The 13091-nt window shown below is 56.1% G+C and overlaps 1 protein-coding gene across 2 annotated transcripts in view; it reads left to right on the forward strand.

Moving 5' to 3' along the window:
- Positions 1 to 13091, forward strand: part of SDK2 (sidekick cell adhesion molecule 2) — a 309988-nt gene that overhangs the window by 250675 nt on the left and 46222 nt on the right. For both annotated transcript variants that reach the window (XM_055389053.2, XM_055389054.2), the window contains exons 26-33: positions 687 to 802; positions 1453 to 1642; positions 3668 to 3766; positions 4721 to 4915; positions 7133 to 7334; positions 8621 to 8724; positions 9256 to 9326; positions 11162 to 11297. In XM_055389053.2, the coding sequence (XP_055245028.2) occupies positions 687 to 802; positions 1453 to 1642; positions 3668 to 3766; positions 4721 to 4915; positions 7133 to 7334; positions 8621 to 8724; positions 9256 to 9326; positions 11162 to 11297 (1113 nt within the window). The remainder of the gene's footprint in view (positions 1 to 686; positions 803 to 1452; positions 1643 to 3667; positions 3767 to 4720; positions 4916 to 7132; positions 7335 to 8620; positions 8725 to 9255; positions 9327 to 11161; positions 11298 to 13091) is intronic.

The following is a 13091-nucleotide window of genomic DNA, read 5'->3' on the forward strand; positions in this document are numbered from 1 at the left end:
GTCACAATGATGTTGCCGCCTCTCCCAGCACCTGCCACTTCTCTGCAACTGTGCCTGCTATTCCCATATTCCCAAGGGGGGCGGGGGTATCCCTGCCTCTGGAGGACAGCTAGGTAGGCTCCACCATTCATACTGCCCACTCTCCTGCCCTCAGCTTTAACCCTGAAACCCAGTGGTGCCTGAAAGACCACAGTGGAGGGGTCGAGGAAAGGGTTAGCTCTCAGGACATTCCAGAATCACTACCGGAAGCTCCTGGGGGCCTGCCCAGGCGTGACCCACAGAATGTGAGCCCAGCATTCAGGCAACTCTCATCCATCCACACGTGGTTCACTGCTCTGTGGCTTTTTCCTGGCACCTTTTAAATGACAGACAGCTCTCCTGGGCCACCCTGGTCCCTCTGCCAGCCCTCTCTGCTGTGCTAGCAGGAAATGCAAGCTCATCTAAACCTGAGCAGAGAATCCTGTGAGGAGGCTCATCTGAAACCGGAAACGGCGTCTGCAGCATTCCAAAACCAAAGGCCGTCTTGGTGGGATCGTTTGCAGTTTGGGGACCATGTGTGCCACGTTTCTTCCATAGAGACGCAACATCGAGCTGGCCCCTCCCTCGGCCCCCTGTCCTGGTCCACATCCCTTGCACAGTCAACGTTGGGTCCTGAGTGCCTTCTCTCCACTCCCTTTCCCCCACAGTCCCCTCTTCCGGCCCCACCAATGTGTCCGCACTGGCCACCACCTCCAGCAGCATGCTGGTGCGCTGGAGCGAGGTCCCCGAGGCCGATCGCAACGGGCTCGTGCTGGGCTATAAGGTGAGTCCTGGGATCCCAGGAGGTGGGGTCCCTACACTGGCCCCTCCAGCCTCTCCATCCAAGGGGCCTTGTCCTTATCACCCTCTAGGTCTCTGCCTCCTAGAGTGGATACAGGGGATCTGCCTGGCGTCCTAGCCAATGGTCACCATGGCAACCACGAGTCATCCCTTGTGGGTGGGGAGGCACCCAGAGAGGACCCAGGGCCTAGGGCTGCTCCATCTCTCCGGGGAGGCCACACTGGATGCCCTCAGCCTCACTCAGCTCTGTTGGACCCAGTTTTGCTTTTCATTATCTTTTAGAATCCCTTTTAAAGCTGTGCCTAGCCACATGGTCCGGCCCTGGTCTGGAAGTTGGGAGATGTGTGACACACAGCTGCTAGCTGTGTGACCTTACATAAGTCACACCCCCTGTCTAGGGCTGTCTTCCCACCTGCATGCCCTCTCAGGAGCCTTCTTGCTCTATGACTGCGTCCGTCTTTGTGTCCCCAGCCCTCCGGGTACACTAGCTTTGCAATTACCCCCAGCCTTTGGGGCCAAGTCACTCCAAGGAGCCCAAGTCTACCCACCCCCTTCCTGGGGATGAGACTCAGGAAAAGTGTAGACGGGTGAGACGCAGGCCTGAGGCCCTCACCCTGTGCTGGGGCCTGACAGGTGATGTATAAGGAGAAGGACTCGGACACCCAGCCCCGATTCTGGCTGGTGGAAGGCAACTCGTCTCGCAGTGCCCAGCTCACCGGCTTGGGCAAATACGTGCTCTATGAGGTCCAGGTGCTGGCCTTCACACGCATCGGGGACGGCAGCCCCAGCCACCCTCCCATCTTGGAGCGGACGCTGGATGATGGTGAGTCCATATCCCAGCAAGCTTGGGGAAGGCTGGGAGGAGCCGCCCTTCCTCCTGCCCATCTGGCCTTGCCCTTCTGGGGTCAGGCTCTGCCCCACGGGGAGCCATGGCCTCAGATGCCTCCTGTAGGGATGGGTCACCCGGAGCTACCAGCCCCACTGCAGGGGATGCTAATTACAGCCTGTGTATCCCTGAGGACAATGCGGAGGCAGTTTGACGTCTGATTCAGTCTCTTGGTCTCTCTGCAAAACAAGCGTACGGAATAGGGACTTGCACCAGTTTTAATTTACTTTTCTTTTTTTTTTTTTTTTTTTTTTTATAGAGTATCACTCTGTCACCCAGGCTGGAGTGCAGTGGTGCAATCTTGGCCCACTACAACCTCCGCCTCCCAGGTTCAAACCATTCTCTTGCCTCAGCCTCCTGAGCAGCTGGGATTACAGGCGCTGGCCACCATGCCCAGCTGATTGTTGTATTTTTAGTAGAGCTGGGGTTTCACCATGTTGGCCAGGCTGGTCTCGAACTCCTGACCTCAGGCAATCCACCCACCTCAGCCTCCCAACGTGCTGCAATTACAGATGTGAGCCACTGCACCCGGCCAGTTTTACTTTATTTTTCAACTGGAGCAGGTTCACTTTGAGTAAAGGTCTGTGAAAGTATTTTTTCTGGACACACGAACCTCCTGGTCCTGTTTGCAAAAGAATGTCACCAGTGGGCTGCAGGCATTCATCCCTGTAGCAAAACTCCCCATCAGAAGCTGACCAATGCATCCCTTGCCCCCTCCTATCTCCCCGCACACGCCCCCACCTACTGCCCACCACAGACATTTGCAGGAACCGGACCAGAGTGCAGAAGGAAGCCCAAATACCATATGTTTGCATATGCTAACATTATTCATCAAGCTAATGAACTGTTAAATTAAATATGTTCTATCCTCCTGCCTTGACAGATATACCCTTACAATGATCTGGAAGGCCAGGTTCAAGTTTAGAAATCTCAGGCTGGGTGTGGTGGCTCACGCGTGTAATCCTAGCACTTTAGGCAGCCAAGGCAGGCAGACCACTTGAGCTCAGGAGTTCGAGACCAGCCTGGCCAACATGGTAAAACCCTGTCTCTACCAAAAATATAAAAATTAGCCGGGTGTGGTGGCACACGCCTGTAGTCTCAGCTACTGGGAGGCTGAGGCAGGAGAATCACTTGAACCCGGGAGGCGGAGCTTGCAGTGAGCTGAGATCACGCCACTGCACTCCAGCCTGGGCGACAGAGCGAGACTCGGTATTAAAAAAAAAAAAAAGTTTGGAAATCTCAGACATCTTGTCATTCTGTTCTGCAGTGCGGCAACACAGGAAGAGTGCCCCTCCCCAGCTACCCTCCCCCACCCCCTGCCCCATTCTCTCCTCACCCTGTCCTTTGACCCACCCCATTCAATCTTCATCTCCACACCTGCAAAATAGCTACCACTTGGCCTTCCCTGGAGCCAGGGGTGCATAGCCTACCCTCAGGAGGGTGGATGTGGGGACCAGGCCCACGCAGCCTCTGGAAGCATGCTTAGGCCTCTCTGGGCAGGGAATTCCAGGGTCCCAGGATTCCAGAGCAAGGTCTAGAGAGAGGAGTGGTGCAGGCTGGGGGTGGGCATTTCCCATTACCCCACGGCCACTTCACCCCATGGGTGGAAGGAAGTCAGAACAGGACCTTCTGAAGCACTGACGCATCCATCCAGGGCCCACGCTCCCAGCTCTGAGGGCAGCCCGGTTCTGGGGCGTGTATACAGACAATGAGCAGAGGAAGCTGGAGCCTTAGGTCCCTGCCAAATGATGCCTATTTTGAGGGCAGAAAGCCCCCTTGGTTCCACGTTCTTGCCTCTGGCTCCTAACACAGTGTCAGGCACAGGGCAGTACTCCACAGAAATTCACTGAGCTGGGCGGCCCCTTCCCCCTCCACCCTGCCAGGCTGCTCTGCCCGAGCTGGGCTCATCCCCAGCTGAGCGGCAGCCTCATGGGTCGGCCTCCTCTCCTTTGCCCCCTCCAGTCCCAGGACCACCCATGGGCATCCTGTTCCCAGAGGTGCGGACCACGTCGGTGCGGCTGATCTGGCAGCCCCCTGCTGCCCCCAATGGCATCATTCTTGGTAAGCCTTTGCCCTTCCCGTGCCCCGGCTGCAGGAAGAAGGAAGAGGCATGAGCTGCAAAGGAGGCCACTTCGTTACCAGCTTGAGGGAGAGTAGGTCTAGGGAGCCTCCACATCCCCTCTAGAATGGGATCTGGGTGTTAGTCCTCCTGCTAGAAATTCCAGTGTGTAAGATTATCTTCCGGAGGGCAAGATCAGAGTTGAAGTCCCTTAAGAGTCATGGGTTGGCTTTGCGTCCCCAAATGTCCCCAGGCCCCCAGCCTGCCGGCCATCTGGTAAACCTCGGACGCTGTTCCTTAGCATGGCCAAGTGAGGGCATGCTGGCAGGCTCGGCACAGCTGTAAAAGAGTCTCAAGGCGCACAGGAGGGAGGCTACAAATGGGAAGCTTCATCTCACATTTAGGGTTCCCCCAATACACACACCCAGGGTTCCAGTCGGCAGCTGCGTGAACTTGAGCAAGTCTACTCCCCTCTGCGGCCTCAGTGCCCTCACCTTTAAAATGGGGGCTTGGACTACCTGTACCTGTCCCAGGGTTCTCAGTCCTGACCTCACGCACCACCTGCCCTAGAGCAATGCCACATCCCCAAGACAGAGTGGGGGCAGGAAGGACAAGTGTGTTAGCCCAGAAAGACCTGGGCTAGGATTCCAGCTCTGTCACTTACCAGCAGGTGGTCTGGCCTCTCCGGGCCTCAGTTTCTTCACTTGGGGCTGTTACGGGGGTCACAGGCACTGTGCATAGAGTGCCTCTCCATGCCACCCACAGTCCACCCTCCCCAGGTGGCAGCTGAAGACTGGAGAGTGACCCAGAGGCCTCAGGCAGACCACAGCCAAAGGGACCACGGCAAGGTGGCCATGTGCAGACACAGCTGTGTCTTTGGACGGAACAACCCTTCCCGGGGCCCTAGGGGCAGTTTGCCTTGCTTGCCATAATAGCCATGTGCTTCCTTCCCACAGCTTACCAGATCACACACCGGCTCAACACCACCACGGCCAACACCGCCACTGTGGAGGTGCTGGCACCCAGTGCCCGGCAGTACACAGCCACGGGCCTCAAGCCAGAGTCTGTCTACCTGTTCCGCATCACGGCCCAGACCCGCAAGGGCTGGGGAGAGGCTGCCGAGGCCTTGGTGGTGACCACCGAGAAGAGAGGTGACTGCCCACGGGGGCCAGGGAAGGCTTGGGGGCAGCTGAGGGGGGGCCAGCCAGTGCTCCTAGTGGATGGCTGGTATGATCTGCAGTGCCCTGGATGAGAATGGAAGGTGGGCTCCAATCTCTGAAGTCAAAGTCAGCGAGGGGTCTAATAGACTCCCAGAGATGAGCCGCAAGTTCACACCCAAGGACCCTACTCTGGTCTGGTCTTCTAAAGGGAAAGTTTGTGGCCAGGCACAGTGGCTCACGCCTGTAATCCCAGCACTTTGGGAGGCCAAGGCGGGTGGATCAGTTGAGGTCAGGAGTTTGAGACCAGCCTAGCCAACATGGTGAAACCCTGTCTCTACTAAAAATACAAAAATTAGCCAGCGTGGTGGCGCACACCTGTAATCCCAGCTACTCAGGAAGCTGAGACACGAGAATCACTTGAACCTGGGAGACGGAGGTTGCAGTGAGCCAAGATCGCACCACTGCACTCCAGCCTGGGTGACAGAACAAGACTCTGTCTAAATTAATTAATTAATTAAGGGAGGGTTAGTGACCATCTTCCCTCTCCCCTCCCCACTCGCAGCCCTGGCCTTGTCAACACAGATGGGCGCAGGATCAGGGCTGCAGCCTGGAGCCCCAGCTGCCACTGCACTGCTGCCCTGAGCTGGCACCTTGCCTGACCTTGGACTCCCCAAAAGCAAGCCTGGGACCCCGACTGGCCTGATAGGGATATATTAGAAAATACTCTCAACCTGGGCCACATAGTGAGACCCCATCTCTACAGAACATAGAAATATTAGCTACAGGCCGGGCATGGTGGCTCACACCTGTAATCCTAGCACTTTGGGAGGCCGAGGCAGGTGGATCATCTGAGGTTGGGGGTTCAAGGCCATCCTGGCCAACATGGTGAAACCTCGTCCCTACTAAAAATACAAAAATTAGCTGGGCATGGTGGCACACGTCAGTAACCCCAGCTACTTGGAAGGCTGAGGCAAGAGAATCGTTTGAACCTGCGAGGCGGAGGTCATAGTGAGCTGAGATCACACCACTGCACTCCAGCCTGGGCTACAGAGCAAGACCATCTCAAAAAAAAAAAAAAAAGAAAGAAATATTAGCCAGGTGTGGTGGTGTACATCTGTAGTCCCAGCCATTCAAGAGGCCGAGGTAGAAGGATTGCTCGAATCAAGGAGTTTGAGGCTGTAGTGAGCTATGATCGTGCCACTGCACTCCAGCCTGGGAAACAGATACAGACCCTGACTGTGTTTTAAATAAAGAAAGAAGAAGGAGGGGAAGGGGAAGGGGAAGGGAGGAGAGGGGAGGAGAGGGGGAAGGGAAAGGGAGGGGAGGGGAGGGGGGAAAAAGGGAGGGAGGGAGAAAGAAGGGAGGGAGGGAGAAAGAAGGAAGGGAGGGAGGGAGAAAGAAGGGAGGGAGGGAGAAGGAAGAGAGGGAGAAAAGAGAGAGGGAGAAAGAAAAGGAAAGGAGGGGGAAGGAAGGAGAGGGAGGGAAGGAAGGAAGGAGGGAGGGAAGGAAGGGAGGGAAGGAAGAAGAAAATGTACTCAGGAAAAACCATTAGTACAGTGCTTCTCAACTGGGGACTTCTTTGGCCACAGGGCACATTGGACATGTCTGGAGACATTTTGGTTGTCACAGTGTGGGGTGCTACTGGCATCAAGTGGGTGGAGGCCAGGGACACTGCTGAGCATCCTGCATTGCATAGGATGCCCCCGCCACAGAGTCATCTGTTCTGAATTCCAGTACTGCTGAGGTTTGAGACGCCCTGCAGAAGGGGCGGGGCAGTGAGGCTGGGGAGAGAAGGAAGCCAAGCTAGGGCCTGGAATGAAGCAGCGCTTCTCTTAGGGAAACAGCCTCATCCTGCTCAATCAGGGACAGCGCAGGGCCCGGCTCAGCCTCGTTTCAGGCAGGAGCAAAGGAGCTGGGTGGGTGGGTGTCCCTCCTCACCGTCAATCCTTGCTTAGGGCTGCCCCGAGGAGCTGTAAGTTCCCAGGCCCTGGGGCTCTAGGAGCCTGAGCGTGGGCCTCTAACCAGGAGAGGGGTGCTGGCTGTGCCCAGGTGTGAGAACCTGCAAGGATCCTGCGTGCATGGAATTGGGATGGGAAGGGGATGCCAGGCCTGAGCCCAGATCACCTCCTTTCCTCCCTCGAGAAAGTCCAGCCCCCTCCACCACGGCCTGGCCCACTCACCTGCTCCTCCCCCTCTGCCACCTCCCAGACCGTCCGCAGCCCCCCAGCAGGCCGATGGTGCAGCAGGAGGATGTGAGAGCACGCAGCGTGCTGCTGTCCTGGGAGCCAGGGAGCGACGGGCTCTCCCCTGTGCGCTACTACACCATCCAGACCCGCGAGCTGCCCGGCGGCAGGTGGGCACTGCACTCGGCCTCCGTGAGCCACAACGCCTCCAGCTTCGTTGTGGACAGGTAAGGCTCGGGTCCACGCCAGCATCCCCACCGCCCCTCTCCCCGCCGGGACCAGCGGTGCTCCTCCACTGGGTAGGGGGCCTTCTGAAAACACCTCCAGCCGGCCCCCAGCTCTCCTCCTACATGCACCACCCAGGCGGCCCCCGCATCCACTCTCACCCTCGCAAATTAGCTCTATCCTGCTCTGCCTCGCTCTGTTCCCTCTGGAACTCTGTTAGGTTGCCTCTTAATTATCTATTTCTGGAGCCGGGAAGTCCCCCTTTAGTGAAGTGCCTGTCATCCTTCATTAGTGATTCTTCCAGCCGGGCGGCATCTTCCTCTCCAGCTTTAATAGGGGAGTGGAGCGTCACTCCGAAATTCTAGCTTCAATTTAATTCCGAGTGGGTTGAATTTTTTATATTCCAGTTGATGTGACCGGGAGTTTTGAGCAATACTTTCTTCCCCACCTCTCCCACCCCCCATAAATCTAAAAGAGAGACGTTTGCTCCCAGAGGAAATAAGGCTTATAGAGATGAAGTACTGCTTAACTCTTGAGAACCTCAGCTCTTCCCTAATTTACTACATTTAAAAAAGAGAGGCCAGGAGCGGTGGCTTACGCCCGGAATCCCAGCACTTTGGGAGGCCGAGGCGGGAGGATCACTTGAGGTCAGGAGTTTGAAACCAGTCTGGCCAACATGGTGAAACCCTGTCTCTACTAAAATACAAAAACTAGCCGGGTGTGGTAGCACGTGCCTGTAATCCCAGCTATTCAGGAGGCTGAGGCACGAGAATCGCTGGAACGCGGGAGGCGGAGGTTGCAGTGAGCCAAGATCGCACCACTGCACTCCAGCCTGGGCGACAGAGTGAGACTCTGTCTCAACAATAACAAAAAAAGACTCCATCTCAAACAAAAAAAAAAGAAAGAGATGGCAGTTTGTTGGGGGCAGGGGAGGAGTTTGTTCCGAGTGGAGGTGTTGGTGCTTTTGTGACTGCACGGTTCTGCGAAGTGGGGAAGCTGCAGACATTTCCTTCTCGGGACGCTATGGCTTACAACTGGGGCTAAAGGCACCCCAAGCTGGCATGGTCTGGAGGACCTGGTCTAGGTGCTTGGGACCCCTGGGGCCGGGTCCCAGTTTGTCCTCTGCAGCAAAGCTCCTTTCTGAGCCTCAGTGTGCCCTTCTGTGTAGTGGGCTGGCACCCCGCCCCCTTTCCCGAGCAGGGCCAGATCAGGGAGACTCCTTGGTGGGGTCATGGGGCGAGGCCTTTAAGGAGCACCTTGGCTCATTGGCCCTGATTTCTCCCTACAGGCTGAAGCCCTTCACGTCCTACAAGTTCCGAGTGAAGGCAACCAATGACATTGGCGACAGCGAGTTCAGCGAGGAGTCGGAGTCACTGACCACCTTGCAGGCTGGTCAGTACCCCTTCCCCAGCAGTCTCTCTCTCAGCCCACTGGCTGCCTCCTGGGCACGGGGCATTTTCTTCCGGGGGGAGGGGCCTCCAAAGATGAGAGGGGCGTGGGACCCACTGGGCCCTTCAGCTCCTGGGGTAGGGTCTCAGGGAGGTTTGGGCCAGAGACACCTTTGCCAAGGGCTGAGGGTCCCAGGCCCAGCCTGGCCTGTGGCGTATTCCTTCTTTGTGTCCCACAAGCTGCCAGTGAGCGGGACAGGAGTTCTCAGCAGCAGCAGAAGTGGTCTATGGCTCTGAGGAGCAGAGTGGAGGGGGCTCTGGGACCCTTGGGTTTGGGCTGAGTCAGCTCACAGTCCCTCCCTCCCTCCCCTTTACACCAGCCCTTTGTTCTGCAGAAATCAGGCCAGCAGGCATGGAGGGCGATGCAATCTGGACCTGCCCCGCAGTCCAGTATTAGCAGAATCTGGTCCCAGTGGGCTCCTGGGGGACTTGAAGCTGCAGCCCCCAGAACCCACCTGTCTGCTTCTCTCCACAGCCCCCGACGAAGCACCCACCATCCTCTCCGTGACGCCCCACACCACCACCTCCGTGCTAATCCGATGGCAGGTACGGCCCAGCGGGCAGGAAACCTCTGTGAAGACCCAGACGAGCTCTGCTCTGGGACTGGAAAGCCAGCAGTCCCCACCAGGGCTGCGTGGAGCCCCCAGGTTCTCTGCCCCCAGAGCGCCTGGGAAGCCATGAGAAATCCAGACATGTGCATGTCACAGAACATTCTATACGCCGTGTGCCCACACGTACACACTCCCATAACACACCTCATTACACTCTCTAGATAGTCACATCAGGCAGGTGCTGTCATCCCCTTCTGCAGACAACCACTGAGACTCAGGGAGGGGACCCAAATGGCCCCAGGTCACATAGCCAGTGAGTGGCAGGGCCAGGTGTATTAGCCTTAGGCCTGCTGAGTCCTTGGGCTGAAAAGTGCTTGTGGCTCTCAGGACCCCCAGAGTCTCCATGAAGCCCCACTGGTCGGTGAAGGGATTCCTTGCAGAGACCTATGCCCCTCACCATCACTGTGCAAGTAGAGAGGAATGCCCCACTTCGTCCATACCCCTTCCAGATGCCCACTCTTCGGTGGGCACTGCCTGCTCTGCCGTGGCCTGGGGAAGACCATGGGCAAACCTCAGCGACCAGGCTGCTCATGGGTCCTGCCCCGCGGGGCCCTCCTGTGCCCTCTGAAGTTCAGCCTTGCCTCAGCAGGTCACCCACATGAGAGGGACCCCTGGCAAAACCCCATCTCTACTAAAAGTTAAAAGCACTGAACTCCCAACACCACTTCTCCAGATCAAAGGGGCAGGCACTCCCCTTCAGCCATCTGCCACCCCACAAAGGGAAAGCCCTTGAAGACAAAGCCAGGAGGGTCCCCCCAGCCTGAGACACACAGCTCAAGGAGAGGACGCTCCCGTAGATAAACATGACTTAGTGCACCTGTGACCGGGACGAGGCTGGAGCAACGTGGCAGAGGGAGGGGGCAGGGAGGTGCCCATGGCAGCCGGGGAAACCATTAAGGAGCTAACAAAGCCGGAGCTGTTTCAGCAGGTTTTTGGTTTTTTGGGGTTTTTGTTTTGTTTTGTTTTGAGACACAGTCTTGCTCTGTCGCCCAGGCTGGAGTACAGTGGCTCGATCTTGGCTCACTGCAACCTCCGCCTCCCAGCTTCACACGATTCTCTTTCCTCAGCCTTCCAAGCAGGACTACAGGCACATGCCACCACACCCAGCTAATTTTTATATTTTTAGTAGAGACGGGGTTTCACCATGTTGGCCAGGCTGGTCAGACCATTCTTCATAAGCAGTATCATTAAGAAGTAGTTTTCACCTTCTCCCGAAGCCTGTTCTCCTGCTAAGCTGTAGACGGGAGAGGAAGCAAAGGAGAACTTGATGAAGGGGTGAGGGGCACACTCACCCTTGCATGTACTAATAGTAGGAGAGAGCTCAGGTTGCAGGAAACACCAGGAAGTGTTATCCAGATGCTAAGGCAGGGACCAGCAGGCCTGGGGAGGCTGGTGATCAGGTGAGGGCAGCCCTGGAAGACAAAGGAGGTGAACAAGGAGCGGATCTAGGAAAACAGCTGTGTGCTCCAGGCCCCAATGATGCTGTGTGATCTTGGGCAAGTTCCTTAACATCTCTGAGCCTCAGTTTCCTGCTTGGGTAAAAGGTGATTACTGATTCCTGCCCTTCCCTCCTTCTAGGGAATGCTGCAGGGATGAAATGGCCTCATCAGAAGTGCTTTGTAAATTTAAAATGCCCAATATTATCTTGATTTCTTTTCCTGGTTAAAACACAGTCCCTGCTCTGTGGCTGCAGGAGGCATGATGAGAGAGCATGGGGAGGGGTGGGTGGTGGTCCAGGTCCCCTCCCCATGCCCTACTCCCTTCCTGCAGCCGCCAGCAGAGGACAAGATCAATGGCATCCTCCTGGGCTTCCGGATCCGATACCGGGAGCTGCTCTATGAAGGACTGAGGGGCTTCACGCTTCGAGGCATCAACAACCCAGGGGCCACATGGGCTGAGCTTACCTGTGAGTGACACTTGGGAGCCAGAGGAATGGGTGGGATGGGGGCGGTCACCCTCACCTTCCCGCTCTGGAGCTCTCAGCTTCCTGGAACCACTCTAACCTGAAACCCTGCCTCCCTCCTCCATGTGTGCCTCTCCCTCCTCCCATCCCATTCATTCATTTACTGAATATTCACTGAGCACCTTCTATGGGCCCCGAGTCACTGTGGGGCACACCAATGATCAAGACAGACAGGGTGCCTGCCCTCTTGGAGTTGCAGGCTGGAGGAGGAGCCAGGCGAGCTGGGAAGGAAACATTCTAGGAGGACCTAAAGCCAGGGACAGGCAAGGCTTCCCCGGCACCAGCACTGGTGCTAACACGGAAGGATGATGCCAAGTTAACCAGGACGAAGGGACGGGGACAGCCCGGTGCACGAGAAGGAGCACCCTGCCCTTGAGGGACCAGAAGCCTCACCTGGTCACACCCCTAGAGCAGTAGTCCTGGCCCCCTCTTTTTCCTGGGGGAAGCCACTGCCCTGCCTGTCCCCTGGAGCAAAGGAAGGAAAGAGGGGAGCCCAGGTGGAAATGTCAGGGAGAGCCAATGCCCAGGAGACCATGGCAAGGGAGAGACGTGTTTGGACTTTTGTGTTAGGAGCCACTTTGGTGGCATGAGGATGACGGCTTGGCCATGGTGGGAGGATGGAGAGCCAGGGGCAGGCGTCCAGATAGAGGCTGTTGCAGTCACGTGGTAAGAGAGCAGGAGGTTGGAACCGAGGCACAGACTCGGGGTGGACCAAGGCCAGTATGGGAGATGATATGTGATGGGCGCAGATGCTCCAGGACTTGAGGATTTTTTGTTTTTTGTTTTTTTTTAGACAGAGTCTCACTCCGTTGCCCAGGCTGGAGTGTAGTGGTGCCATCTCAGCTCACTGCAACCTCCGCTTCCTGGGTTCAAGTGATTCTTGTGTCTCAGCCTCCCAAGTAGCTAGGACTCCAGGCGTGTGCCACCACGCCCAGCTAATTTTGTTGTTGTTGTTGTTGTTGTTAGTAGAGATGGGGTTTCACCATGTTGGCCAGGCTGCTCTTGAACTCCTGACCTTAAGTGGCCTGCCCGCTTTGGCCTCCCAAAGTGCTGGGATGACAGGCGCGAGCCACTGTACCTGGCCTGTTTTTGATTTTTCAAAGTAAATCCGTCACTCACATAATAATTATTTAGTATTCCACACTGGCAGACAGTTAGGTGCATTTATGACAGTTAAGAGCTTTAGAGAAAATGCTGCAAAGTGGTGCAACCGATAAAATATGTTACAGCACAGCAGATAGCAACAATAATTAGAACACCTTGGTACATAATGAAAGAAAAAACTGAGGTTTTCCCAGTGGCTCAAAACTGATGTTCATCTACACCTTTGGCTTGTTTGGGTCTGAAGTGCTTGCGTTCACCTAAGATTTGGACTCAGACCACTAGAGATTTTTATAAAGAGCCTCCTTCCCTAAATATCCTCTATCCACCCACCTGGGACTCCATGACTGATTCGTAGTAGAAGACGGCAGCAGGCAGGGGTACCCCAGAGGACTGGGTACTCAGGTGGGTGTGGGACACTCACCCAAACAGACTAGCAGGAGAGGGGTCAGTTTAAGAGCCTCTTCTTTTTTTTTTTTGAAATGGAGTTTTCACTCTTGTTGCCTAAGCTGGAGTGCAATGGCACCATCTCAGCTCACTGCAACCTCTGCCTCCCAGGTTCAAGCGATTCTCCTGCCTGAGGCCTCCTGAGTAGCTGGGATTAACGGCGCACACTACCACGCCCAGCTAATTTTT

The sequence above is a fragment of the Gorilla gorilla genome, chromosome 4 (assembly GCF_029281585.2).
Source record: "Gorilla gorilla gorilla isolate KB3781 chromosome 4, NHGRI_mGorGor1-v2.1_pri, whole genome shotgun sequence".
NCBI classification, from domain to species: domain Eukaryota; kingdom Metazoa; phylum Chordata; class Mammalia; order Primates; family Hominidae; genus Gorilla; species Gorilla gorilla.